This window comes from Cardiocondyla obscurior, linkage group LG24, assembly GCF_019399895.1.
Source record: "Cardiocondyla obscurior isolate alpha-2009 linkage group LG24, Cobs3.1, whole genome shotgun sequence".
Lineage (NCBI taxonomy): Eukaryota > Metazoa > Arthropoda > Insecta > Hymenoptera > Formicidae > Cardiocondyla > Cardiocondyla obscurior.
In genome coordinates, this window is record NC_091887.1 from 2,451,137 (window position 1) to 2,478,741 (window position 27,605).

The 27,605-nt window shown below is 40.8% G+C and overlaps 2 protein-coding genes across 4 annotated transcripts in view; both read left to right on the forward strand.

Annotated features, from left to right (window-relative positions):
• Positions 1–1,256: 1,256 nt before the first annotated feature.
• On the forward strand, positions 1,257–16,503 carry Stai (stathmin). Of its 3 annotated transcripts, none has more exons than XM_070671976.1 (7): positions 1,257–1,476; positions 2,698–2,742; positions 10,150–10,502; positions 10,628–10,768; positions 11,087–11,227; positions 11,668–11,814; positions 12,599–16,503. In XM_070671976.1, the coding sequence occupies exons 2-7, from the start codon at positions 2,706–2,708 to the stop codon at positions 12,662–12,664; spliced, it is 885 nt and encodes a 294-aa protein (XP_070528077.1). In that variant the 5' UTR covers positions 1,257–1,476; positions 2,698–2,705; the 3' UTR covers positions 12,665–16,503. The 3 variants fall into 3 exon arrangements, with proteins under 3 accessions (XP_070528077.1, XP_070528076.1, XP_070528078.1); XM_070671975.1 differs by lacking the exons at positions 1,257–1,476; positions 2,698–2,742 and adding exons at positions 5,398–5,727; positions 8,501–8,590; XM_070671977.1 differs by lacking the exons at positions 1,257–1,476; positions 2,698–2,742; positions 11,668–11,814 and adding exons at positions 5,408–5,727; positions 8,501–8,590.
• Positions 16,504–16,965: 462 nt separating this feature from the next.
• The window catches only part of Nfat (NFAT nuclear factor), a 32,544-nt gene continuing 21,904 nt past the window's right edge, over positions 16,966–27,605 (forward strand). The window contains exon 1 of the mRNA XM_070671934.1: positions 16,966–17,211. Within this exon, the coding sequence (XP_070528035.1) occupies positions 17,133–17,211 (79 nt within the window). The 5' untranslated portion in view covers positions 16,966–17,132. The remainder of the gene's footprint in view (positions 17,212–27,605) is intronic.

Below are 27,605 nucleotides of genomic sequence, written 5' to 3' on the forward strand. Positions count from 1 at the left end.
TCGTCAGGTACGTGTATGTACGTTGTTAATTATTCCATCATCGTTTGAACCGGCCAAGGGGACCGAACAAAGGAATGAAAGGGAATTTCGCGTAGCGATCGAGCTATTTTATTATAAAAAAAAAGAAAGGGGGAAAGGAAACGGCATGAAGGTGGATGAATATCCGTAAGATTATTCCGCTTTGTCGAATGGATGTCGTATAATCGTTGCAATTGTAGGTGAGACGGAAAAATCACTCTCGCGGATAGCGGAAGGAATAAACCGTAACAAATTGCGCCACTCCTGTCGTAGGCCGCTGCGAAGAAAAAAAAAGTCGCGAGTGTTGAGCAGCCCAGGGCAGCCAGTCGCGAACGATCCGTCCATATTTGGGATAAGATTTTTTTTTTTCTTTCTCTTTACGACGCGACGCAACGGTCGCAGTCATCCCACGCACTGCTCGAAGGATGCAGCCACATGATTCATCTGAAAGTATGTTTTTCCTTTTTGTTTAAGACGTCGGTTATAACGGTTTAATTCCACGACTGCAAACCACTCGTGAGTCACCGATGCGCGCCGGAAAAATCATGCGATTTTTCTGAACGTCGCGATCGAGAAGCATTCAGCCGAGCAGATTAAAAAAAAAAGAAACAAAAAGAACTTAGATTGATGTAAAAGAACTCGACAATTGATAAGTTAATATTTATCGCATGCAAAACAATGCATTTTCATTCAGACATTTTAATTCAAGCAAATTATCACAAATGAATTTATTAAAAATAAGAATGTGTTAATAATTAATTGAAAATAATTATTGATATTTAATTGACATTTGTTACAATGAAGAATATAATTGATATTCAATTCAGATGACATTAAAGTCATGCTGTTCATGGTTCGTTTATAAAGGATTTTTTTTTTTTCATGTACAGGAGGGAAAAAAATAAGGAGGCGTCTTCGATAACGAAGACAGTGGGCTACGAAACAAAAAGTAAACGAGACGTAATAGAAGACCATAGAGACTAAACGGCACATGTATAGCGGCGTGATGGTGTGTGTGACGCGCACGAACGCAGCTGCCGAAGAAATCGAGAAACGGTCCTCACGAATTGCACACGCAGCGCGGCGGTGGAGCAGTGGGCAATGTTCAGGGCGCTTCAAACGGGCCAATGAGCGCGCCGCGGCGTCGGCGGCGGGCCAATCAGGCGGCCGGGCCGGTGGCGGCGCGTCCGGCTTCGGCGGCGCTAAACCGCTCTCGGCGACTCGAACGCCGCACAAAGACGCCGCGCGATAAAAGCAACGTACGAAGCCGACCGGTTTGGTATACACACACGGCTGCGACTCGCGTGCCCCTGCCTTCGTCGGCGTCGCCCGTTGCATCCTCGCCTGTGCGGAGTTTCGCGTACGAGTTTCCTGAGTGATAAGGAACCCTTCGTCGGACCGAGGCATCGACGGCATCGTTCACCTCCTTCGCGAGAGAGAAAGAGACGAGGAAAGCAGGTAAATCGTTTTTCTCTTCCCCCGAACCCTTACCCGGCGCAAACAAAGAGACGCCGCCGACCTTCGCGCCACGATTTATCGGGACGACGCAACGCGGACGCGTCGGCTCGTCCTTTTCGCGACGTTTGATCGAAGGGGACGATCCGTTCGTCCGTTTATTCGACGTTTTAGCGTTCGGATTTAATACCGTGAGGTTTGCAGAACGTACGTCGTTACTTTTGCGTATTGTACAGATAATAAGGCGAGCAATAAGTACGGCGGTTGTCAGTGGGTTTTGATCGGTGATGACAGGAAATCATGGCGGAACAAATTGTAAATAAAGTGTTAGGCCTTTGTCTAATTGTGTTACACTTAATTAGATCAGGATATTGTAATGATTGTTAAAATGAGGGAACAGCATGAGACAACAATGATTATTACGTTAAATAAATTAATCGATGGATCTACAGTACAAGAAAAATTATTTAATATTAGTCTCTTATTAAATAATTTAAGAAAATAAAATAAATAATTATTGCTCGTCTTATTTAAGAAATTTATTTAATTTTTTTTTTAGTAATAATCAACTTTAATTGAATTAATTGATGTATTTAATATTTACGTGCTGATTATTGTGATTAACTTTTGGATGGTTTAATTTATATTAGAAATATTAATTTTTTTTTTTGCAATTTTTTTTTTACTAACAGCTGACTTTTATAGGGATGTTCTTTAACGAAGAAGCAGAGTCAAGTAGATAACGATAGCCACTAGATGTCACTGTATAACTTGTCTGGACCGTTTCAAACATGCTCTGATAATTGCCTTCTCCACACTATCCTCTACTACAGTCTCCATCGTGTTACCATATCTCATAATAAAAGAATAGGCCATTTTTAGTAGAATAATGATTTTAAAACATAGCTTATTGCAATGAAAATTAAAATAACAGAAACGATAATTTATATAAATGCTATTTTTGAATGTACAAAAAAGTTGAGTTCTGAAAGCCTCATAGTCTGCAGTCTTATTTATAATTCTTTTTTTTTTTATCTTTGTCAAATATATCTCTAAAGAACGAAGTAATGAGCTAAGAATAATATAGTTGAAACAAATAGATATAATAGATATTGTGCCGAAATTTATATTGATTCTATATTTGTTTTCTTGAGCATTTAATATATTTAATGTTTAAATTACTTACTTAAAGTACTTTATACTTACGGATCGATTTTGTTGCAGATATCATCATGGCCACAGCAGCGGAGTCACCTGTTCCTAATGAATGTAAGTATCAGCCTTAAAAGTATATAAAATGATTAAACGATTAGTGAATGTGAATGTTCATTCTACATATATTTAATAAATAATAATTAAACTTGAATTAAAAATTGAAAAATAGCTACTTTCGGAAAATCCATTTACTTGAACGAATTTATAATTTTGATTTATTTTAATTAAATCAATATTATATGTACAAAATATATTTATAATGAACAAAAAGCATAAACTATGAAAATTAATGCTTTATACATACCGTATAAAAAATATATTTTTTATATAAGATGTATAAACATGTTATACATCTTATATAAAATACATAAAAAATATTACTTACTTTTCACATGTGCTATTATTCGTTATATAATACTTAATTAGTTTTTAATACTTCAGTGCGTTTATTTTTTTGTGGAATCGGTCGCTTGATACGAAGGGTATAAGTCTTGCACGTCCCTTGGACGATATTGAGACAATGGTTGGCAATTAGAGAGGAGGACCAAAGTGACCGAACGGCGGTGCTTTCGATACCGCAGCGGCGAACACAAACACCGAACACCGCGCAGATTGCCGAGAAGCGGCAGGAGGCAAGAGGACAAGAGGTCAGAGCCCTCGGACTTCGAGGGCCGCGTCTTCGTGGCTGGCGAGCAGAGAATGAGTGCTGCGGAGGAAGAAGTTGCTTGCAAACCTGCATCAGACGGCTGTGCCTTGACGGCTGACAACTGCAGCGGTGTATGCCGGCAATTTGTCGCCTCCGTGGCTCTCAACTTGGAATCGCCAGTCACGATTAGCGACCTGATAAAGGACTTAACCGTTCGGATCACATTTGTCCTTCTCGTATAAAAAAAGCGAGCCAAAATGAATCTTATTTCTAGAAGAACAAAAAAATTACGTTTAGAGAACTTAGAAAATTTTTATTATTTATGTTGTTAAATTAGTTTTTTTTTATTTGTGTCGAAGAAAACCGCAAAGAGAAAGGATTGAGTGGAATTTGTAATGAGTATTTTGCTCTTTTGTCAAACTTTTACGGAGGAAAAAAATTAGTAGAGAGATAAACTTAATTTTTTTTTTTTTTTTGTTCTTTTGGCTCGCTTTTTCTTGGTATCACCGTTGTTTAGGTTCAATTAGACTGTAATGATCGAATATGGTTAATTATACGATGCTTATTACGCCGGGATTTCTCACCAATTTAGCACAAATATACTTTTTTTTTCTTTGGTAATCGTACTTGAATATTAGGTTTTTCGTCGATTAAAATTAACGTACGAGGTAATTAACTTACGAGAAATTACAGTTGAAAGCTCTTTTTTACGTTTGTTCCTCTAAATATGACCGTGACTACGGTTGAGTGTCATAAAAAATTTATTTCTCATTGATTTTCACGGGTAATCGACTCGCATGTATTTCTGCGTCACAAGCAACAAAAAGACGCCTTCGATCGTACGTATTCAATAGAAAACCTCGCACAAAGGATGTTCATTACGTGGCCCATTTTCCATTCGTTTTGTTGCGATATTCTATCCAAATCTTATTGGGGCAAATTAAATTTTATTCGTGTTAGACCTTTAGAAGAGAAACGAGGAATAGAAACATAAAATTTGGATTCTTTAAAATTGAATTAAGAGCTTTTAAAGAATTTATAGATATAGTAAAACTAAACATTGAAGGATGACAAAATGTTCGATGATAAGAGTGCAAGATATTGAGATACCTAACATTAATTTGGAATACAAAGATCGAAGGAAATCCGAGGGAACAAAATCAATTCGAATCTGTTGTAACACTTTCTGAAGTTTCGTGTCAATCTTGCAAACCTTCCCCTAGGCGGATCTTTTCATCGATCGTTTCGGAAATTGAAGCGGTCCTTCGTTAGGATGGTGACTGCAGGTCGGAGGATTCTGGAGTGCGAAGAACTCGAGAGAAGAGGATACAAGAGATAGACAGATGGTATTTTACGCTTGCATGTAGGCTTCCGCACACGTGTATAACTGCCGGCTTTGAGCTGTACCGAGTGTCCAAAAAGAAAAAAGAAAAGTAGAGACCATCGAGTAGTCAAATCTTTCAAAATCCTGAAACTTCTGTAGAACAAGAAATTGAAATATTTTTAGATTAAAAAAATCTGAAAGTCAACATATAAGAATCACGAATTTCGAAAGAAATAGAAATCGCGAAATCTTCAAAGAATCTCAGCTTCTAAGTACTTCAAAGAATTCTCTGAAGAATCCAATTCTTCGCGATGTCTCCGCGTGTAAAATATGCATGTAGCAGCCGCGAAATCGAAGAGTTTCGTTGTCCAAAGCTCGTAAAGCATCTAGCCCCAAACCACCCCCTAATTAAAGTACCCCTTTTTTTAACGTCACGACTTTGACCGTCTCTGTCTGACGTTCTTTCCTTCCTCTTGCGCATCCGTCGAGCCCTCCTCTTCCATGCCTCACCGCGGTCTTCTCGCGGGACACCCCGTATAGCCGATAACACCCTCCCGACGACGTCCGCTGTAGTAGCGGCGATCGCAGGTCGGAGTTGGTAGCTGGAAGGGTGGCTTGTCGTCGGGTAGGCTGTTGGTTGCACGTCGCGGGGAAAACCGAGGGACGGAGGAGGCGGCGGCGGCGGCGGTGGACGAAGAAGAGGAAGAGGCGGCGGAGGGTGGTCGAATATTGAGCGACGCCGGGCGTCGCGGCGCAGCGTGCGGGCCAGTCGCCCTCAAGCCACCGCCCCAGTTACGACCTGAGCGACGTTTCCGGCGTGCCTAACTCTTCTCTCACCTACGCGTACTCTTTTTCTCGTCCTACCCGGCTATTCGCGTCCGTCAGTTCTCGCGCGCCCGATCCCGTAGTCGAGACCACCTGTCCCACCGAGATCCGCGAGACCCGTCGCGCAACCAACCCTTCTCTTCCCTCGTACGAAACGAAAACGACGATATGCTGATCGGTCTCGTGCGTGACTCGGTACTCCAGTGCTTCTGTCACAGCTGCAAGGCCCCTTTGGGCGTCGTAGGTGAGTGAGTCCCCGTCACTCGATGCCCCACCGTCCCTCTGTCTCTTCTGATCCTTCTTCGAGATCTTCCTCCGAGATCCTCCTCCCGGCTTCTCTGAGATTCGTAAAGGAACGGTGGTAAAGACTGGCTTGGTTTCGACGCCGATCTAGAACCTAAAAGATTTTTTTAATTTTTCACGACTGGATAAGTTTTAAATGATCTTAACAATATTTTCGAAAAGCATAGAGGACAGTCTTATAATTTGAAAATGTCAAACTTTTAAGAATTTAAAAGAAGCAATGTTGGATTAATTTCATCGTTTATCAGGGTGAAGCTTTCTTAGAGGGTTTTTTTAATATGAATTTTTTTTTTTAATAAGTTTAAAAATTAATTTAAAGTCTCGCGAATTCGTTTCTGTTTTCGAGGAGCAAAGTTCTGTTAGTATTTTCGTCGAGGTTGATGTTCACGTAGCAGTTATTGGATAATCTATTTTATTTTATTTTCTGTTTAAAATTGGCGATTTTTAAAACGATTTTGTTGGTTTCTGAACGGGAAGTATTTCAATTATTTAAGGGGCGATTCGGTGGGCTTTTTATTAGACGATCACAAAGTGATTTAACATTTATCGAGCTAAATTCGTTCAGGTATCATTTATTTATAGAACTAGGTGCTGAACTACAGTCGAATGTTTTTTATAGACAGCACCTTTATTAAACCTTTTATAGATAAACCTTTTACAGATAAATCTCGAAGCTAGAAATTGTATTATACTTTGGTTTTGCAAACACATTTTCTTTTTCTTGGTTCACATTTTTACGGAAACTCTTGCCTTTATATTTTTAGAACAGCAGCATTAACTTTTCTGAACAGATTTTTTTTATTTTTTTTTACGACCGTCTTGAGCTTTCGTGTTAAAGAAGTAAAGTTTAGAAGCCGGAAGGAAGTAGACATGATAAGCGACTTAAACTTATTCTCGTGAAGATCTTCTAAATCGTCTTCTATTTCATCTTGCCTTATCTCTCGAGGAAGAAACTCTCGAGATGAAAGTACTTGGAAATAAATGCGACCGTTGACAAGAAAAGCCCGAAAAAAAAAATGTACCCCGATCTCGGATAAACTGCCGCGAATCGAAACGAAACTTATCATATTTTTCATAAACGCTTCAAATTACGTAATTTAAATACCTTTCCCTCAAGTTCGATCCTCGTATTTTATTTAATTAACGCTTAATTATCCGAGGCTCGTTTTCCAACATTTTATTTTAATAACATTCAATTATCAATTCAAATTAATTAATACCCGCGCGAGTTATTCCGAAATAAGTATCCGGCGTAGCTTATTTTTATCGTTAATAACGCGCGTGCAATCGTTCTCGATCGATACCCGGCGGCTTTCGTGCAAAGGAATAGAATTTTCGTAGCGTATTCAGCGAAGGAGCTACGCTTTTTCGTGACCTCCGCACGCGAAGAGCATTGTCCTTACCGCAATGCACGACGGTCGGCATCACCGGTGGTATCGTGACATTATCCTGGGCCACCTGCAGTTCGATCAATTTCTCAGACCGTCCCGTGAATCGATACTCAGCCCACCATTTTTCTCTACGGGGTGTCGCGAAAAACTTTTTCCCTCCCGCTCCTCCTTCTTCCTCCCCCCCGGTTCGTAAAAATCGTACGCGATGCGGCTTCAAGCCACCCACGGAATCGGAATCTAGAGAAAATACGTTCCACTTGCAGTGAATCATCGGATGAATTATTTTGCGCGACACGAAGCACTTTGCGGATAGAGAAAAAGAGCCGTTAGTCATGTTTCTTTTTTTTCCTCTTTTTTTTTTCCTTTTTTTTTTTATCCAAGCTGCTTTTTCTACGACACTTGGCACAAGCGATTCTTATCCTATAAATACCGGGAAAGAATTAGATTTTATATCACGCTGATTAATATTTAATGTTGTTTTGACAAAGCCTTCTACGTGCAGAAACTTTGAAATGAATTGAACCGATAAGTTTACGCGCGTTTAGGATTATTTTCTCGGCAAGACGTTTTGCGGAAACCGGTAAATCAGTTCCTGCGGTTTGTAATGAGGAATTGGCGATTTACGAGGTTAATATGTTTTAATTCAACGACGTCGCGGATTTTATCACGTTTGTTCGACGTGCACGTGGCTCGGGTGGCCGAAACGATCGGGGTGCGGTCCAACATGGCCACGGCGAAACGGTCGCATCGATTTCTCGATAATTAACCCATTGGGACACCGATCGATCCCTTGGCCGGATAACGGCACGCACAATGCTAATTTCGTTTCCTTTACAAGTATTTCCTCGCTTGAAACACCCCGCGTGTTGATTGAAACCGGAGTCACGACATGCCTCGCGTAATACGATCGCGCGAAGTGTTTTTCGTCTGTCGTTTCTACCGATTACCGCGTAACACGGTGTATCTCCGGAAACTTTAAATTTTACGGTCAATGACCTGTGTTCGCAGTCGGTTCTTATATCTAAGATCGTCTTAAGTAGTTTTATTTGATTTTATTCAACCATTTCAAGCCGTCTTCAGGCTCTTAATATAAGAACCGATTGTGAGTACCGGCCAATATTTAGAAAGCCACGTGTTTGTAGTATTTTTTTTTAATTTCTTCTTTTTTTTCTTATGATTGCGACGTTTCGTCCACACGGTGCACTGTAGTTGTAATTATGTTAAGCGGTGTCTCAGTGGGTCAAAAGCGAAATATCCCGGGTACACTTCCCTACTCCCTCGTTAATCTCTTCGAGTACTTTGACCGTGTCTGAATTTCCAAAGCGGGACAGAGGCGGAGTAATGCGCCGTTTAAGAAGCCGAGCGGCAAGGGCAAGCCGCGGACCAAGCAGCCGAAAAAGGTGAAGTTCATCAGTGAGTATCTGGATGGTTAAGCGAGCTTTGGACGACGCCGAGGAACTTGTCGAGATCTACCGCTCACGCACTTCCGATCGAATCGTATCGACTCCCTGGGTCCCCCTGGGTCTCTTTCTTGCCGAAGAAACGTTTCAGAGAAACGCAATATCAAGACAGATTGCCAACAAAAACTTGGCTTTATTTTATTTTATTTTATTTTATTTTATTTCAATCACTGAGAGTATAAAAAGATTTTTAGAAATTGACTTTGATGACTTCTGAAGAAAATTAAATCTCTCCCTCGAGATAAAATCTATTTCCAAAGTTTCAAAGAATAGTTCTCTGAAATGTTTCGTATGAGAATGCGTTTCCTTTTTTTTTTTTAATCAGTTGCGTTAAAAAAAATTAAAACGAGGCGATGGGTGTGTTTTATCAGCCCGGATTGATTTCTTATACGAATGACTTAATTTAATTATTGCGTAACGCACCTGCCGTCAAGTAATGTGAGATTTCCCGGGATCTGAGAGTTAAAAGGGAGCACCTTCTGCCGCGTTAAAGATCGGTGCAATGCCCCCGGTATGAGAATGGTCGCGCCAATGTGTCGCCGCTGAATTATAAATCGAAAAGCGGGAGGGGGAGTAATTTGTAAACTTGCATCGTGCCGTACTACGAAGAGATATAGGCGGGTATCGACGACTTTTCATAGCAATGACACAGCAGTTCTCTTATCGGCCGTCTCGCGTTCCGCCAAGAGAGAGAAAAGCGGATTGAAAACCGAAGTCGAAGCCTCCGTTATATAACGATACAAAATATGACGAGATAATTCTGATGCCTCAAACGAGGGTCCAGTCATACGTTCGTTCGGATGCCAGCGAGTTTTTTTTAATCCTTCGCTACGGTAACGTACAGAGAACGAATGAGAGAGAATGTAAAACGTTGCGATTCATTTTTGGTAACGAAAATAATTGTTGGAAGTCCCGAAAGATTGCTGCCGATAGAGAAATTATACGCAGCTTGGTATATGATAATTGTGATACGGCTGGTATCTGCGTTGGGAGAGGGAAGGGTGTACGTATGTACACGGCACGAGATGAGGAGAAAGGAGGAGGCGAAGAAAGCGGGTGGAAGTGCGTGCGGCGACGCGAGACGTCGCGGCGCCTACGGCCGATCGTTCCCTCTGATCGATCTCTCTCCTCGCCTCCTCTGAGTCATACTTCCGCAACCAGCCGGCGCCGGAAATCGTGGAATCGCCGCCCGGGCGGGAGGGGAGGGAGGGGGTGTTGCACCAAGACGCGCTGTCGACGTTCGCTAGATTAGTAGACGCCGATACCAATTGTTCGAAGATTGAGCACGCGTCGTTATCCCTGTCGGAGACATCATAATTGGAAACCGTCGGTCACTGGGCAAATGATTACGAGACGCTTTGTTTTTTTCAATGTTGATAGCAGTAGTTGAAGTTACCGCACCGTAGAAGAAACAATTTTTTTTTTTTTAATTTTATTAAATAGTAAATGTTCTGTTTTTTTTTTTTCTATTTTATCGTCGTGTCGAACGTTCATTGAGTTGAAATTTTACAGCTACCGAGATCAGATGCCAGGAGAAATCCAAGGGCGGGATGTGCTACGAGGTGATCCTGGCGGAACCAACGATGCCTAAGAGACCACCTTCGCCGCCGCAGCAGAGCCCGACTCAAGCGACGATCCAAGACAAGCTAAAGGCCGCCGAGGAGCGAAGGCAGTCCATCGAGGCGAACAAGCTCGCCGTTCTGGCCGCTAAGCTCAGCAAGATTGAGGAGGCATCCCGTAAAAAGGACGAACTAAGCGCAGCCTTTATCGCCGCTACTCGCGTGTCTCTGGACGCGAAAATGAACAACACGGAGGAAAAGCGAGAGGCTCACATCGCCGAGCTGAAGAACAAACTGAAGGATCATGTGAGCAAAGATTGAAGATGAAAATTAATTTCGACCGATATTAATTTTTACTAATTAATCGTCGTGGTATAATGATTAAGATAGTTAAGGAACCATACAGTAATGAATTCTATTTTTTATTGCAGTTGGAGAGTGTTGAGAAGACTCGTCTGAGTCTCGAGCAACAAACCGAGGAAGTGCGATGCGCCGTCGAGGAGAAACTGAAGACTGCTGCGGCTCAGCGCGATGAAAATATCAAGAGAATGCTAGTCCGCCTCAAGGAACATGTTAGTACGATAAAATTGGAACAAACGTTTCGTATAAATACACGAAGGCTAAATAAAAATAGATCACAGCGAACGGAATTAATTAAATGTAAATTTCACTGTGACTTTTTCCTTTATATTTTTGTTATTTTCATTAATTATTTATACGATGTAAATGGAGAAATGCTGAATTTTGAAGTGTTTATAGCTACCGTCGGTTCTTTTTATCTTTTCTACAAGGTTACCGCTTTGTTTTGCATATTTTAACAAACTATACAGGCAGGTAATAGATCCAACATGGGAATAGGCATAAGTTATTGATTCTTGGCCTTTTTGTAGGAAGAGCAAGTTGCTCGCGTACGTCAAGGTATGTCGGAACGTGTACTTCAGTTGGAGTCTCAAATCCAGGGCAAGTTGGAGCAAGCGCGCGAACGTCGCGAGAGCATCGAGCGCGAACAGAAAGAGAAGCTGCGCAATCATGTAAGTTTTTAGTCGAATCTAGCTTTTAGTTAACGTGTTAGCTTTGGACAGTATGCCAGTCGTTGTATAAAGTTGTTACAAAACGTGTCATAATAAAAAATAAAAAGTAATTTGCATTATTTCACAAAATTATTCGAAACTTTTGCATAGTTTGCTTTTTTATTTCACTAATATTAAGCAAATAGTTAAAAAGTTTTAATATGAATGCGTTTAAACGCCAGTAAAAGTTTTTCCAATAAATAATACAACAATTGCAAAAAGCGGCAAGAAGTTTTGTAACAACTTGATATTTTGAATTGAAGCATTAGTGTATTTTGTATTAGTGGGCTTTTAAGAAAAATAGATAAATGAAAGTAAAACTGGATTACCTCGGATTATCCTGAGGTCTTCTTGCGTAAGAAAGCACTGATCGAACGTAGGTTTGTGCGATGGTGGTTTAGAACACGGTGAAGATAGCGAAAATGCGTCAGATGGCGGCGCGTGAGCTCCTGATGAAAAAGTGCGAGTGTGACAAGAAGGTGTTGACCGCTGAGATCAATCGGCAGCGAGAGATCCAACGTCGTGTACAGGCAATCCGCCGCCACCATGTAATTCCGCCCCCCAACACGCACTCTTAGTACCACAATTAGATTCCCGCAATTTGTTGTACTACACTATTTGACGAAACAGGACATTCACTTTTTTATTAATTTTTTTTACTTTAATATTTGTTAATTTATTTAATAATGTTATCTACAGTAAAAAAACATATAATTTAATGTATAAATTAAAACCGAAAAATTAATTTTGTTTATATTTGGGTTATATTAATAACAAAATTCGTGATTAATTAGTACGACAAATTGTAATGCTCATAGGCCATGTTAAAATTAGGTATCAATTATTTTTACGTTACGTATGCCCTCTCCTTTTCCACCGTCGCAATGAATAGGTGTACATGACATTGTTATATTTTATATAGAATTACAAGGACGTGTATCGTTTTGCAAAAGGAATGCTGTTTTCGTGCTTTTGCTGGATATTATAACTTTCGTTTCATAGTTATCATTCTTTTAGAATGCGGCTGTGCTCATTTATAGCTCGTACGTGATCTTTTTACGTTCAGGATGTGCCGGATAAGACTTATATTTTGATGCTAAGATTTGATCCGTCACGTAATTTAGGTGAAGATTTGTCAACAATTAAACTGTTGCCTGCAATAAAATCAGGATCAAGTTTAAATTGACGACTTCAGCGGAAAATCCGAAAACTTCGATACATTCTGTTCCTTGGCTTGTTAGAGAGCATGGTGTATTTTCGATCTCTATTTTTAATTGGATTGCAATAAGAAAAATAATATTCTAAATCTATTTTTTTCTTTTGCTGCCGTAGGAAAGGCGCGCCGAGATCGTGAGACAAAACAAGAAGGATCTTCTTATAAATAAGGAGGAGGATTAAATGGAGGATGAAATCGCTAGTTCTCGCCGAACATTTGGCGCTCTCTTCAAGGCCCGCTCGAACGCCCCGCAAAGCTCCGTTTCGCTTTGTGCCATTATTTTCTGACTCGAAGTAAAACCCGGGAGGTCGATCGCCGCGCATCAGACATGTCCGCAATTCGAGCGAAAAAGGTAGGGAGAACCGAATAGTTTCTCCTTGCGATTTTTAGATGTCACATGGACAATACTGCCTTTATCACGTTGCTATCATATCAGCAACATTCTGCATAGAAAGAACACATGGTTTTCTAAATTTTGAAGAGAAAGTACGAGCGAAATAATTTAAAGGAGGTTGTTGCGAAAGTTTGATACTTATCACATATAAGAGAAGTGTTAGATATGGAGCTTAAGATATGGGGCACAAGAACCAAGTTCTAAGATCCGAGAGAAAAAAAAAAAAAGTAAGAATTAAAAGCATTATTATAATATTGAGCTATTCAAAGATTTAGAAGAGTTCAAGATCATCAAAATCCAAGAACTTTTTTCTATTTTTTTATTATTAAAAATATATAAATTATAAGAGGTTATGATAGTGATGTCGATATATTCCAAGATTAAAATATCGTAAATTTTAAAAAATTAAACATTTTTTTACAAGAATATTATAAGAGCTTATGAAAGATTCAGAGAACTTTCGCAGCAACCTGAAAGCATGCATTCCAGAGAAATACGCATTTTTTATATACGATATAATTCAAGATGAAGTTAATCAGATTAAATTTTAAAGTGCGTTTAAAAGATATGACGTATTCTTTAAAAGTGCATTAATAGCTAAACATTTTAAATTTATGTTTAATTTATTGATAAAAATTATACTACTCTGCAGATATTAAGAAAAAGAAAGATGCAAAGATATTTTTTAATTTTTTGTTTATATGAATTTTTCTTGCATTGATTAATCAAATTTGTTTATTTCTATTTTTTTTAAATACTTTTGCGTTCGCGTACGTATTGTCTCAATTTAGTTTTCAACGAGGAAAAATATAAAGTATGGATTAAGAGACCGCTACGATGACTAACGATCGATTAACCGTAATTACCGGCTGTTTGTTTTGAATCGTAACACATTACATTGTTCTTGAGAAATGAGGAAACAAAGAAATTCAGTTTTATATAGAGATTTAACGGGTTATTATATAAATCATTATCGCTACAACTTAGATACTAAGTGATGCGACTGCAGCTTTGTGTGTGCGCGTGCACGCACAAAAGAATATGTGTATCGCGATGAGTGCCGGCGTGTTAAACACACTCATGATTATATATATATATAAATATGATATACATAATTATAATTATATATTATTGATAATAATAACAATAATTATAATAGTGCTTTATACTAGGCTTGAAAAATTTGAGAAAACATTTTGTACTCATTGTAATATTACTGCGCTAACCAAAATGAGATAACACTCACACGAAATGTAGTCTAACGAAATATGATAATGTGACGCTTCTGTGATGACTTTAATTATTTGTCAAAATGTGTAACAATTAAGTGTGGGCGAAAGAGAGAGTGACAGAGAAAAGAATGAATGAAGAAACGGGCGACAAATATAGGAAGAAAAGAATGGAAGACATTTTGTTTCTTCAAGTTAGCACGGTTGTCGTGACCAGGGAAAGTTCGTTTATATCGAGGATTTGATACACATATGGCATAATGTCTAGTTGAGATCTAAGTAATTCTAACCCACGAAGTAGCGTCTATTACAATCGCTGGTTTATATGCTTGCAAAAAATTAATGAAACGAATAAAAAAAAAAAAAAAAGATAAAAAAATAATAACGTTATAATATTTTCTGATGATATTCGAAGTGAATTTTAAAGGTTAAGCGAAATAATATTCAGAATGAGATTAATAGAAATAATGTTACTAAATTCTGCTTGTAAAAAAGAAAATGGGTTTAATAAGAGTTAACCCTTTTAAAAAACAAAAAAAAAAGTGCAAGCTTTAGAGTCCTAGAAGTTGACGCAGTAAATTACGCGAAAAGATTTTTCGAAGTATCTAAAGCACTCTTTAAAGATGAAAATAAAATAAGGAATTTGAAGAACTTGAGCCTTGGTCACAGTGCCGCTGCAGTTCCAAGGTCTATAACACGACATGTCACAACATAATCATGATAGTTATCAGCTTGTATCTCATAATCCAGATCAGCAATTCCCAAGTTTAAGCCATTTTTATAAGATCTCTTTAAAGTTTCAAGCTATTGCGATATCTTTAGAATCTAGGAGTCGAAGGTCCTTGGGTCCAAGATTCTGAAAGAAATAATCGATTGCCGTGTTCCGTAATACATAATTAAATTAATGTGCTACGTATATTTTTTTTTTGTTTTAAATAGATATGTTACATATATATTTTGCACTATCATTAGTGGTTATGTTTTACATATTAGTAGCGGATTTTAGCTTTTCCTGATCTCTTATTATATTCTTGGGAATATCTGGTTGTTATCGGCGCGCATTTAGCCCTTTTTTGCAATGTCTCCTGAAAATTTATGAATATTTGCGTAACTTTGTAACAATTTCAATTTCTAAAATGCTAATTTATTTTCTGCTTTAATAAGCGTTCTATTATTTGTGAGAATTAAGTTGCTCAGTTCTTCTTTTTCCGTATATTTTATTGTAATGCGCACTGCTTCGCGATCTATGTATAGTCTGCGACTAATTCTACGTGTTGTTCGACGTAAATAAAAATCGATTAAGCTTCGATATTCGCTTTTTATCAAGCACATGATTATAGTTACACTTAAATATAATTGAGTCGGTTAATGACTCGTGAGTGGGCTAAACGCGCGTTTTTTTCCAACACGTAAGGAAGCCTCACAGAACGCCTAATTGCACAAATACTAATTAAGCGTGGATGTGACGAGTGGAAGGGAGATAGAGAGAAAAGACAGTGAAAGGGTGAGCGACACAAAATTTCCAGCGTACTTTCAGGAGAGTTCGAAGAGAAATTTTGTCTTATCGTGCTGCGATGAATGGTGGGTAACGTCTATTTTTGCATCTCGTTGTTGTGATTCTTTGGAAATTGTACATCCTTGTGTAACGATTATAGGCGCTACGCGATGTCCCTTCCGACGTGTGTTACAATACATGCTGCGTGACTTATATAAAAAGAAAAAAGCGTGGTGATAACGCCAGAAAATTCGTTCTCGATCGAATTTCTTGCGTTAAAAGAACCTCTGTATTTTTACTTTTTATTTTTGTTTAAGCACTCTGTATGAATATATGTTAACTAACGAATGTGGGCCAACAGTCGTTATCCCGAAAATGCAACGTGCTTCAAACGTTCCTTTAAAAAACAATGAATTGGGAAAAAAAACCATATTCCAGTCATGACTTATCTTGACTGCAAGCGGTTTTATTTTCCGCGTAAAAATAATTTTAGTTAAACGTGACTTTATCCATCGCTTCCGATTATTTTCAGAGCACGATGAATTACGATAAAGATATATATTTCTGTAAATCATATCATAGAAAGAAATCGATTGTTTTTTTAATGAACTTTTGGTCCACACACTCGATGTGTCGCGTGTGTTTTCGTGGGCTTTAATATCGTCTCGTGATGAACAAATCAAGATATATAAATATATATACAATATATATATATATATATATATTGATACATATATAAATGCAGCGTGGGGTAAGATTCTCGTGCTGCAATATATTAATCGCGTTTTGCATCAACTGCCTTCGATATATAATCTTTTCGGTTTTTGTTCAAGATAGTATGTGTGTGTCATCGAGAACCTGATTGTGTGTGAAGTAAAAGGCCATACCTACTCGCACCAGGAACGTCTTTGTTATTTTGTCACTGTCTTCGAACATATATTTTCCATCCCGTAAGTTTCTGAAAAAGATATCTCCTTATCAAGATCAATTTAATTATAATAGAATGCGTGTTACTATTTAACAATTAATTTTAACAACCGACGAGCCTATTCGATGTTTTCTAGTATGAACTTTTTACGTTTGCGATGTACGAGAAAATTATAAAATCCATACGAACTACGTGGCAATCTGTTTAAAAAAAGAAAAATTTTTTTTTTCGTTATTTAATTAGAAAATGCAATAAGTTTTTAAATTAAGTTTTTGGGGGTTTTTCTTTTCTTTTTAATTAAGTTTTGAATTTTTTTTTCTTTCCAGTAAAAATTGACCAAGTTAAAAACGTTGGCGGAATGTCGGCCCTGGCACGTGGCACCGCGCGCGCGCCCGCACGCACACGATTGGCGACGTGACGTCAGTCGGTGGCATGGCCGCGAGCCAAAGGCCGAGTGAGCCGACGGGCCGAGCCACCGCGGCGGCGTGATCACGGTGCGGGGCTCAGCAGTCGAGAGCAAGCAAATATGGCTGCCGCACGGCCGGATAATAATGCGTAGCGGACGCGCCGCCGTCGGGAGCGATCGCGTGCGAGTGCGTGTACGATGTTGCTGAAGGACCGGACTACGACGGCGAGGAAGTACCGTAGGCATCATGGGAAAAGCGGTGCCAAGTCCGCGGCCGGTAAGTGCAATCTCCCGATCATTACGCAGAAAAAAACATCGCGAAGATCGGCCCGATGCGATCCTTCGGTCGCTCTACCAAGCCCGCGTTCGCCTGTGTGCGCCGTACGTACGTGTGTGTGCGCGCCGACGTGTGCGTCGTTCTTCGTTTCTTTCTCTCCTTCGACGTCCCGTTCTCTCCCCCTTCCCTCCCGCCCCCCTTCTTGTGCATCGTTAACCCCCTTCGCTCCACCCCGCGCGCGCTCGCGACCGGTCATCCCCTCGCTCAACCCGCGGACCCTCCGCGATATCGACCACGTATATAAACACCAGCTGGAGCGATGCACAACAGCGTTCGCGTGATAAATCAGGGATCTATCTCGGACGCAAGCGCAGGATTCAAAATCCACGAGGAGCCGCGGACGCCTATGTTTTTTTCTCTCTCTCTTCCCCCCTCCCCTCGTCTTCCTGTAATCGCTTGAGCGCGCTTCGGAATCGTATCATTGAAAAGAGGAGGCACGAATGTCGGCGAGACGTCGCATTATGTTCCGTTACATCGAGGGAACGTCGAATCAGAACCGGAATGCCGTAAGATCGGTCACTCTTGCGGCGGGGTACAGCGTAGGGCAGATATGACGTTTTCCGCGGACGACAGCGGCTGCTAGAGTACGTAACCCTTACGCGTCGGAGGCAGGAAAAAAAAATTCCCTCGTTCTCTCGAGGGAAGGAAAATCGGTCATCGGCAATCCGGCCGGCGCGGTACGTAAACGCGACACATGTGAAACTCGACGTACGCGGCTCCTGAAGTTACGTTCTCTGGCTGTCGTCGGCGCAGCGAACGCCATATATGCCTTCCAGCGGTACGTAAGTACGTACGTATACATATGCGTGCATCACGCGGCGAAATGGCAGCGGGAGAACGAATCCCGATCGCTTCTTCTTCCCCCGAAGCTCGCTCGCTTCCACCGATCGGCGAGCGTCGCGGGCGACGGTCCTCTCGTTCGGTCTCGGGGTCGAACTCGCGGATATCACCTCTCTCGGTTTGTTTATGCGGCGCGATTAAAGAAGACCGCGCGACGAGAAGAGATGACGCGAAAGGTCGGCGCCGCCGGATTTATCTTTGAGGATTTACGAACGAATACGCGGCGGACTTCGTCGCCGCGGCGCGCGGATCGGAAGCAGAAAAAACATTTTCTATATAAATCGTAGAACGCATTCGTTCTTCCTCGCCGGATCTTGAAACGCAATTTTAATCGAGGCAAAAGTGGTAATTAAATCGATTTATTCACCCGTCGGTCGTCGTCGCGGAGTCGTCTTGTTTTTTTTTAATAATTATATTCAGCACGAGCACCGAAACTGAATGAGAAAAAAAGTATTTAAGTCTCTCGACGTAAAAGATATATACATATATATATATCTATATATATTGCATATATATATATATACACAATATTTCTTATACTTTTATATTGCGGTTTCTCGAACGTAAATCCTCATGAATAACAGCGTAACGATTGAGATCTCGATAACGTCGATGCTAACGAACATCTTTAGATCCCTGCCCAGGCTACATAGCTTCAAGAATATTATCGCGCGAAAGGTGATCGAAAGCGGGAAAAAAAAAGCCCCCTCTAAAAAAACAAACGAAAAAAGGTGCGAAGGCGCGATGCGTATCGCGCGAATTTTTCTCGCGTCTAACGGTGCAGGCCGTTGCCGACGGCGAAATGCAGCTCGTTAATGTAAGAACGTTAAAAATACCACCGGGGGCGGTATTTCGGTGAAGCTCGGGGCTTGCGAGCATCATCCGCGAATGCGTCACGATGAAAATGCATTCCTAACGCGCCGCGGCGATAAGAATAGAGCGGCGAGGGTGAGAGGCGAAGGGGCAAGGACAATTTTCGTAATGTGATAACGAACCGTGAGGGAATACGAGGAATCACGTGCGTGTGTAATTAAATCGCGCACCGCAGACTGTCATAGCAGAGCTCGCTTACATCATCCCGCATATAAAAAAAAATATATATATATTTATATATTTTTTTTTCCCTTTTCTTTTCTTTCTTTTTCTTCCCCCCCGTGCGTTTCGTCAGTTATTTGCCGAGATATTCGCGGATGATCGATTTGTTGACGATTCGGGAGGAATTGGAACGTTTCGGAGTCAAGACGCTCTCGATATCGATTGCTCCGTATCTTACGTACGTTCGAAGAAACGTAAGCGCGTGGAGAGAAATATAAAAGTTCCATAAAAACGCACGTTGGTACGAGCGACGATGAAACCGCGAGGCGAGGCGAGTATTTCAAAATTGGCACGATCGACGTATCGGTTTTATTATTTTTTTTTTATATATATTTTTTTTTGTCTTTTTTTTGCACGCAGTTCGCAAGCTGGCGTCATTATGAGAAAACAGATGCAGGAGCTAACACGTTTCTCGGCTCTATTATTTGCATTAATTACACTCTCTGCGCTTAGAACGAGATATCGATCGAAAAATTCGTGGTTTCGTCGACCTAAACGCACGCTTAAGGAAAAAAAAAGAAAAAAAAAAAAAGAAATAATAAAAATCGTACGTGCGCAGCGATAGACTCGACTGCTTAAAACCGACTTATTGCGCCTTTGTAAACCGAGGCTGATAGCAATATTTGTTTCGGATAATCCGTAATTCACGGTGTCGGGATCTTTTAAACATTTTTATTTTACGTCACGTACGCAACGCACGCACGCATACACACGTAAGCCACGCACTCGTTAAAGTCAGAATCCGATCTTCAGGCAGGCATAGAAATAATAAAATCTCTCGCGATTTCGCCCGTTTCAAACTAGTTTCAACTAGTTGGATCTCGAAATAATGAATTACAACCGACAACTGCTAATATCAGTTATATTTCATTAATTAAAAACTCTTAAGTACACAAGTATTAGACTAGATACATGTTACAGTTAAAATTCTATTTCGCCGTCGTCGTGCAGCGCGAATAATTTCCCTAACTTGTTTCAGCATTAGCTTTGTTTAACTAAAATCATGAATATGTTAAACGCGATTGTATATCGTTAGTTTTAACTAATTTACAAGTAGACAGCTAGACCAAACAAGACTAATGAATCGTTTTCTTTTCCTTCTTCTATTTTTTTTAAATATTTTTTTAATTTTTTTTCTTAAATTAGAACTGTGTAATAAAATTTAGTAAAAGCTGGCAAACTTCGGATCCTGACTATAACAAACATATTTCACATTCAAACGAATATACTTTATCTACATATATTTCTGAATTTAAACAATTCCGTTCGCGTTATTAAAAATTATAAATCGTCGATTAGAAAAGGAAAAAAAAAGAGAGAGAGAGAGAGAAAAAATTTACTCTGACGTAAGCGTTAATGTAAACAAGATCTCGCGTTGTTAAGTATTTATGTTGACCCATCCGCGATACTTTCGGCGCCAACGACGATCGGTGGTGATTGTCTAATACTCGAAGTGCTCGTAAGCGCGATGTATCTAATAAATTTGCACGCTTATTATCGGTAATAGATACTCGAGCGTCGGGCCAATGATTTTAAGTGTTTGAATTAAGCACCGTGCGTTATCTCGGAACGATGTGCTCGACGTTGTTACCAGCGCCGTAAACGCGAATAAGTATCGCTTAAAACGAGGGATCGTAAATCATCGGACGGCGCTGGCCTGTCTGGGCAAAAGGCATTGAAAAAAAAAAAAATGTTGAAAACCCGCGGCGACGCGCCGCAGCGACCGATTTCAAAATGGATTTCTCTAGCTTCCGCGTTTTCTTGAAATTTTCCTATACAAGTTTCTGCTCGCCGAGCGTAACTATCCACGTCTATCTCTATTCCGTTATAATCTACTTACGTTCAGAATCATTCCCCGCGCCTTTCATTCCGCGACGCGGGGCATTGGATGTTACGTCCGGTTAGGTAATTGCGACGAAACTCGGTTAATAGATTAAAAGTAAAGAGATCGATCGGTATCGGATCGACTTTTGCTCATTTTCGTTCGGGCGCAATAATTTATATGCATGTATACGCGTCGGGAAAGACCGAAAGGGCGAGTTACTTCGATACCGTCGGGCCCTTCCCCGCGAAGTCGCGGGTGTACGAAGGTACGCTTTCAAGTCTGTGCAGAAAACAATGCTAGGGGCCAAACGGCGAGACGGAAAACTTTCGCGTCCCCTTCGCGGAACTTGTTAGATTTCACGCCCACGGGGAAGCTAATCGAATAGCGAGAGGCACTTTTTGCAAATCGGACAAACGGCGCGATGCCTGGCACGTTAAGTACTCCCAAGGCCTTTGCAATGTAGACTCAATCACCGCCAATCTGCAGGGTCTTAGCAATTTGCTTCCTCGAACGATCTCTCCCCGAGCGGCATCTGCGTGCCGCCCGAGTATCGCAGAAGCCCAATAAAGACCGGGAGGGCTTTGGGGACCAGTAACTCGCGAACGCTTTCACTTGCGTCATTGATACTCTCGAAAGAATCTCAAGCATCAATGAAGATCTCCACCGAAAATATCTGTGTACAAATGTACGTTTGGAATTATTATTGAATTTGTGTCACATCAATATTTGTGGACGGCTTCTACTTATTCGGTACTCTGTAAAGTATACAAAATATAGATAAATATAAATATCGGAATTGATACGGCTCTTTTTTTCTTTTTTTTTTTTTTTTTTTTTTTAAAGAGGGACTGAGATAACAGCCCGTAATAATGTCATATGCAGCCATATCGTGCGAAATAAAAAAATATAATCGTCGGTTAAAAATAAGAAGTCTTTTTAATAATCATTTGCTATTATCAATAAAAAAAACATCGAATGTTGGTGTTTTTTTTTTCTTTTTTTTTAATATCAGTATTCTTACTTTATTCCAACTGTTACTCTTGGAATCTCGGATTCTCCGTTGCGATTCTTGTTTCCGAGAAACAATCTCAAGTGGGGATCGACAGGTATTTTAATTCCCGTACGCACAATGTAAATACAGCGTTTTAATTCTTCTTCCGTTTCTTTTTTATTTTTTGAAATCGCCAGCAGAATAGTGCAGCTTAGATACGACTTGTTCTTTTATAGAGGCGTACTCCTTGCCGAGGATTCGTTCGAGTCGAATGTTTATGGTGGATCTGAGGTCGTGCTCGGTTGGCTTCCAGCTCTCTCGGTATTGAACTCGTCAGATGAGCTCGACGTATTATTTATTATATCACGTAACAGATACGCGGGCATCGGTCAGAGCCTGCGCATTCCGAAAGAACAGCCTCGCAGCGGGGCTTCAGCACACTGCAAATAGAAGTGGACAAATTATATTTGGCTAAATCGACTCTTCGATTCTCCGCCGAGTGTGGCCACGGCAAATAAAACGTTTCATTCAACGTAGCCGACTCCGTCTCCGGAGTCTTATCTTCTGCGTATGGAACACGTGTGATTACGTTCTGTGGTTCTTTATAGATAATTGTTCTCGGAATAGGCTCTTCCACCTCATCCTGGCGCCCAGATTAAGCCTCTTCGTCATTAGATAAAACTTGAATCGACACCAACAGTGCTCGTTAGTTATATCAGTGCGTTCCGCAAGCCTTGTGCAATCGGTCTAGCTTTATTAACGGGACTGTATCATCCAGGTCAGTCCTTCATGGAGTTCTCCGCCACCTAATTCGTAGAGCATGCTAATTAAGCTTCTTATTTGTGTGATCGGCATTAGCCTTATTAGGATACAACATGAATTATTACCTCTTCATCAATAAATGCATTATTTAACCAGGTCTAGGTCTGCGTACGCTACGTAACCAACAGCGTGTCCAAACAATTCAACAAACTTGATATCATTCGATTCTATCAGCTCGACTTTGTTCTTTGAAATGCAAGTTGATTAGTCCAGGAAGTTTCTTTCGATCATTTCTCTTTTCACGATTTTAATGAGAAATCTTGAACATTGTCTTCTTCATCGGATGCTTAAATATTTTTTAAATCGAGCTAACGATCAGCCAAGAAAGAAAAAAAATTAGAGAATGTCGCATTTAGATTTAATGTTGTTCGTCACCTGAAAAATAACGTGTAGATTAATACAAGTAACAATGCATTTAATTCTTTTCGTTATTGACACACATGTATCGATTTCATTCCTTTAGTCTAGTTTTATAATTTATATCTGCTTATTTAACGCACCTGCTAGCGTAGAAAGGTCGTTCTATATTTAAAAAAAAAAAATATTTCCTCTCCTCACCACCTCATAAAAAACCAAATGCAATATAGCTCACGATTCAAACATCCATAGCAGTATAAGCTTTCGTTAATTTCAAAGCGCAATTCATTAATGGCCAAAGTACATGTGTCTCAACTTCATGTTCACAACTTGTTCCAGCTCCAGCGTGTGAAGTCTCAGTGACAGCGTTGTTTCTCTTCAGCCGGTGACTGCAAGTGAAAGGAGATTTTATAATTCGTTGTTAATTATGTATAGCATAAGAGGAAATGCATTATTGTTATTTATTATTTACATGTGTGCTCAATGGACCTTCTTCTTCTTCCTCTTCACGGGAAAAAAAAAAAGAAATCTTTTTCGAATCCCCTGGGCTTTCATTGTCCTTCTCTCTGCCCGTGGTGTGACTATTTTTTTTTTTTTTCTTTTTTTGGTGTATTCTCAAGTGCTTCATCATGTTGGTTGTGTTACCAGAGGACTCGATGTACTTGATACACAAATTACATTGCACTATACACTCGCATCTATGTTCTCGAAATAAAACAACGTTTTGCTTTTACGTGCTGTACTTAAAACAATTGATACGATACGAACGATAACTCTTGGTTGCGATAAATCGTTTCTCCTTTTTTCTCTCTCTCTTTCTCTCTCTCTTTTTTTTTCCAGGATTTTACCGTCCCTTTAAAGACACAGCGTGCTTAACCTATCGCTCCGTTTTTTTCCTTCGGCGGAGCAATCTAAACGTAGCGACGAGCGACACCTGGAAGTATCGATGTACGGAATATCGGAGTACGGACGCGCGAGTATCGATATTCCCGGCTGGTATTTTCAGCGCAAGCGCCCGTTGGCTTCGTTTGCTTGCGCGGCTAACTTTGAGGATAAGATAGCCAATCAGAAGTTATACCGGATGTTTGCGAGCTTAGCTCGTATATGTATCGATACACCGCGTTCGATATCGTGGGAGGTGGTATCGTAATTTAAATACAATGATTGAAAGTAAAAGGCGTCGGAAGCTAAGCATCGTTGAGAGCCGATGTCGATGAGTTTACTTAAGTTAACTGGAATGCCCATAACGAGAGAGAAAGAAAAAAAATGTATACGTTTATTCCGCGGAATGATAATTCTTAATAACGGAGCAAATCAGGGAAAAGAAAAAAAAAATAAAGCATTATTTAAACGCAGAATAAAGTCCAAGTTATACTGATTTGCATAATGACATTATTTTTGTTTTTAACGCAAAAGAAAGTCGGGTTGGCTTAATTGAGCGAGGTCAAGGCTGACCGACTGCTTGAAATTCGAAGCAGTCATTTTGGGACCGGCAAACACACTTCGTTTACTAAATCAGCGGTGCTCAGCTGGCCGAGCGGTTGATCTAGTCTGCGAATTATTTGACGAGCGACGCACGTGCCCGCGAAACGTGATAGTGTTTGAACGTGACAGTGACGCTCAAATAAACTATTTTTAGAAGTGCCGAAAGGTATTTAAAGATCCTTGAGCGGTTTTAGAAACTCCGGAGGTGAGGAAAAGAGATTGTAATCGGAAATGATAGTGCACGTTTCGAATCGCCTTCCATATTTCGATCTTCAAACTGTACAGAATCGTTAGCAGTGGTTTTACGCAGGTCTCAAATACTTTCGGACTTCTCTCGAAATACAGACTTTTCTTACCTCGGCTTTTTCGAAATCATTCAGGACCCTTCGACAATCTAAAATCGTCGGGAGTTGCCGCGTAGTTCGCGAGGATTTCCGCCGAATCAGATCAGTGATGTCACACGACGATTATATATTTTTCTCTTTCAAGTCTGAAGATTCCGTGTAATACCGGCGGAGATATTTACGCGAGTTCTTTTTTTTCTTAATTTTTTTTCTTTTATGCACGAGCGTTCTAAGCGTAGAAAACGAGATTCCGAATATCATTCACGTTTGTGTCACGTGCGCTGTTACTCGTTTTATGAGAGCCGCCAATGATAGCAGGCCGTCCACCTACAGATAAGCCCCCGGAGTCCGGTTTGCAAAAATGCGTCTCTATTTAGCATTCATCTCGCTCTCATGGCCACCACAAAATAAGACCTTGCCCGCTCTCCCTCCCGCTTTTCGAACGTGTTTCCCTCGCCCGATCGAGACGCTACGCAGATGCGCGGTTTCGATATAGTTTCCCAGCCTTACGCAACGCGACGGACGTCGTGAAAATTAAACGAAGCGACGATAGATTTCAAAACCTAATTTTCCTCAAATACGAAGCCCGTCGAAACGTTGGAATTAACATTTTCCTCGCGTGTTCCGTTCGCGAATAATTGCAACGTCCGCTAGTTATCGATGCTCGTTGAAACGTAATATTTGAGATGTAGTTGATTAAAATTTATAAGGTAGATCGGGGGATTTAATAACCGAGTTATACGACCGGAAGATCAAGAAAGCGTCGTCGAAGATATCTTAGTTTAACCGCTTGATAAAAAAAAAGAATTCTAATATATTAATAATGCATGTACATTTCGATCATTATTATTATTAGATTTTTTTTTTTTCATAATTGACTCTTAACAATGTAAGAAGTTTTTTTTTATCAAGTTTACTATTTGACGATGCGTTGACCCGAAATAATTTCGTTATCGGCGGCGTCTGATCACAGATACTTCCTCTTATCATCACGATACGTGTTTCGTCTGCATAAAAAGAAAAGGCAGTTACCGAATTTATTTTTAAACGCGCGGCAAAAAAAAAAAAAGAAAAAAAAATAGGAAAAAAATAGAAACAGCGTGCAGAAATGAAGGAAGCAAATGAGAAGAATTTGCATATGACGCTTATATGTGCGTCCGCCGTTTGAATCAATCGATCCGAGAGTGATATGATCCCAGGCGACGCGTGCGTGCGTGCGTGCACGAGGGAACGTCTCGTGGTGCAAGCACCGAATAACAATTAAGCCGTAAAAGCGCGACGATAAACAGGCAAGACGGGTCATCGTCCAGCGGTAGACGAGATTCGCATTCAACGAGCCGTGCAGGAATCGCCGTCGGCCGTGCACGCGGACACCATGACGCCCGACCCGTTATCTCGACGGAGTATCGATACGCGGCGCGTTCGGGCGCGCTCTCGTCAAAACGGATTCCAGAGGCGCGTTATTTTCCACCCCTCGGCGCTATTAACGGGCGTTTAATCGCCCCCGTGCGCTCCCCCCTCCCCTCCTTCCCTCCTCCTTTCCCCCGGCGATACCGCGGTTATTTGCCGAGAACAAAAGCATCGGCGGCCCCCGATATCCTTCCGCGGTATCGTAAAAATGCATCTCTCCCTCTTAATTAGCCGGGGGACCGCGCTTTATATAACCCGTCATCCGGCCGATGACGCGCGGCCGGGGAAAACACGGCTGCGGCCGGCGATTGATTTTTCGTAATGAAGTAAAAAGAAAAAAAAAATAGAAAAAAAAAAAAATAATAAGAAAAAGGAACAACAACTCGCCGCAGGTTTTTCTACGCGACTCGTCGCAGTCGTCGGAGTAACCGGTAATCGTCTAGCGTGACTAATGGAACTGGCGAGCTTACAGACGTTTACCGCGCTATATCGGATGAGCGTGTAGGAGTCTTCTCTTCTATGGGCGCCCGCGTACGTACGCGTGTGCGACAGGCATAATTGAGCGGGCAGGCACGTGTAAAGAGCGGCCGCGTGGCGGGATAGAGGGTGGGAGAGAGAGAGAGAGAGAGAGATAAAGAGAGAGAAAAAGAGAAGAGGAGCAACAAACATGTCGTTTGAGCGCGATTGTTTTGCGCACATTGGACTTTATTGCGTTCGCCGCCCCGCCGCGCCCGGGAGGGAAGAAACTTGAATTATTCACACTTTAAGAGGGATCGCGGGGCGGTTGAATGAAACGTTTACATCTGTAAAGGTCTTGTTCCTCCGGGATGTAAAAGTAGGACTCCCATGTAATGCACGCGGCGCATTCGAACTTGAATTGGCATCCGTTCGCGCGGATCAGGTGCGAGGGGGAGGATCGGATCGCGCACACTTGCGATATGCAGAGCCAAACGAGGACGATGTATGCGTGCGCGCGTATATCACGCGCGAGTTATTTATGTAACGTAACTTTTTTTTCTTTATTTTTCCTTTTTTATTTTTATTTATTTTTTTTTTTTTAATGAAATTAATGCGACCGAACCGATTGAAAATCTATTTTCCATTACGTGAAGCGTAATTAAAAAGCGCACCCTTCCCGGGGACTCCTTTCGACACGACGTAATTC

Bases quoted from the DNA above. Each gene is read 5' to 3' on its own strand.
- Stai (XM_070671975.1), top strand. From the start codon at position 5,652: ATGCTGATCGGTCTCGTGCGTGACTCGGTACTCCAGTGCTTCTGTCAC. The intron at 5,728-8,500 runs GTGAGTGAGTCC...GAATTTCCAAAG, and splicing joins GGCCCCTTTGGGCGTCGTAG to CGGGACAGAGGCGGAGTAAT. The intron at 10,769-11,086 runs GTTAGTACGATA...GCCTTTTTGTAG, and splicing joins TAGTCCGCCTCAAGGAACAT to GAAGAGCAAGTTGCTCGCGT.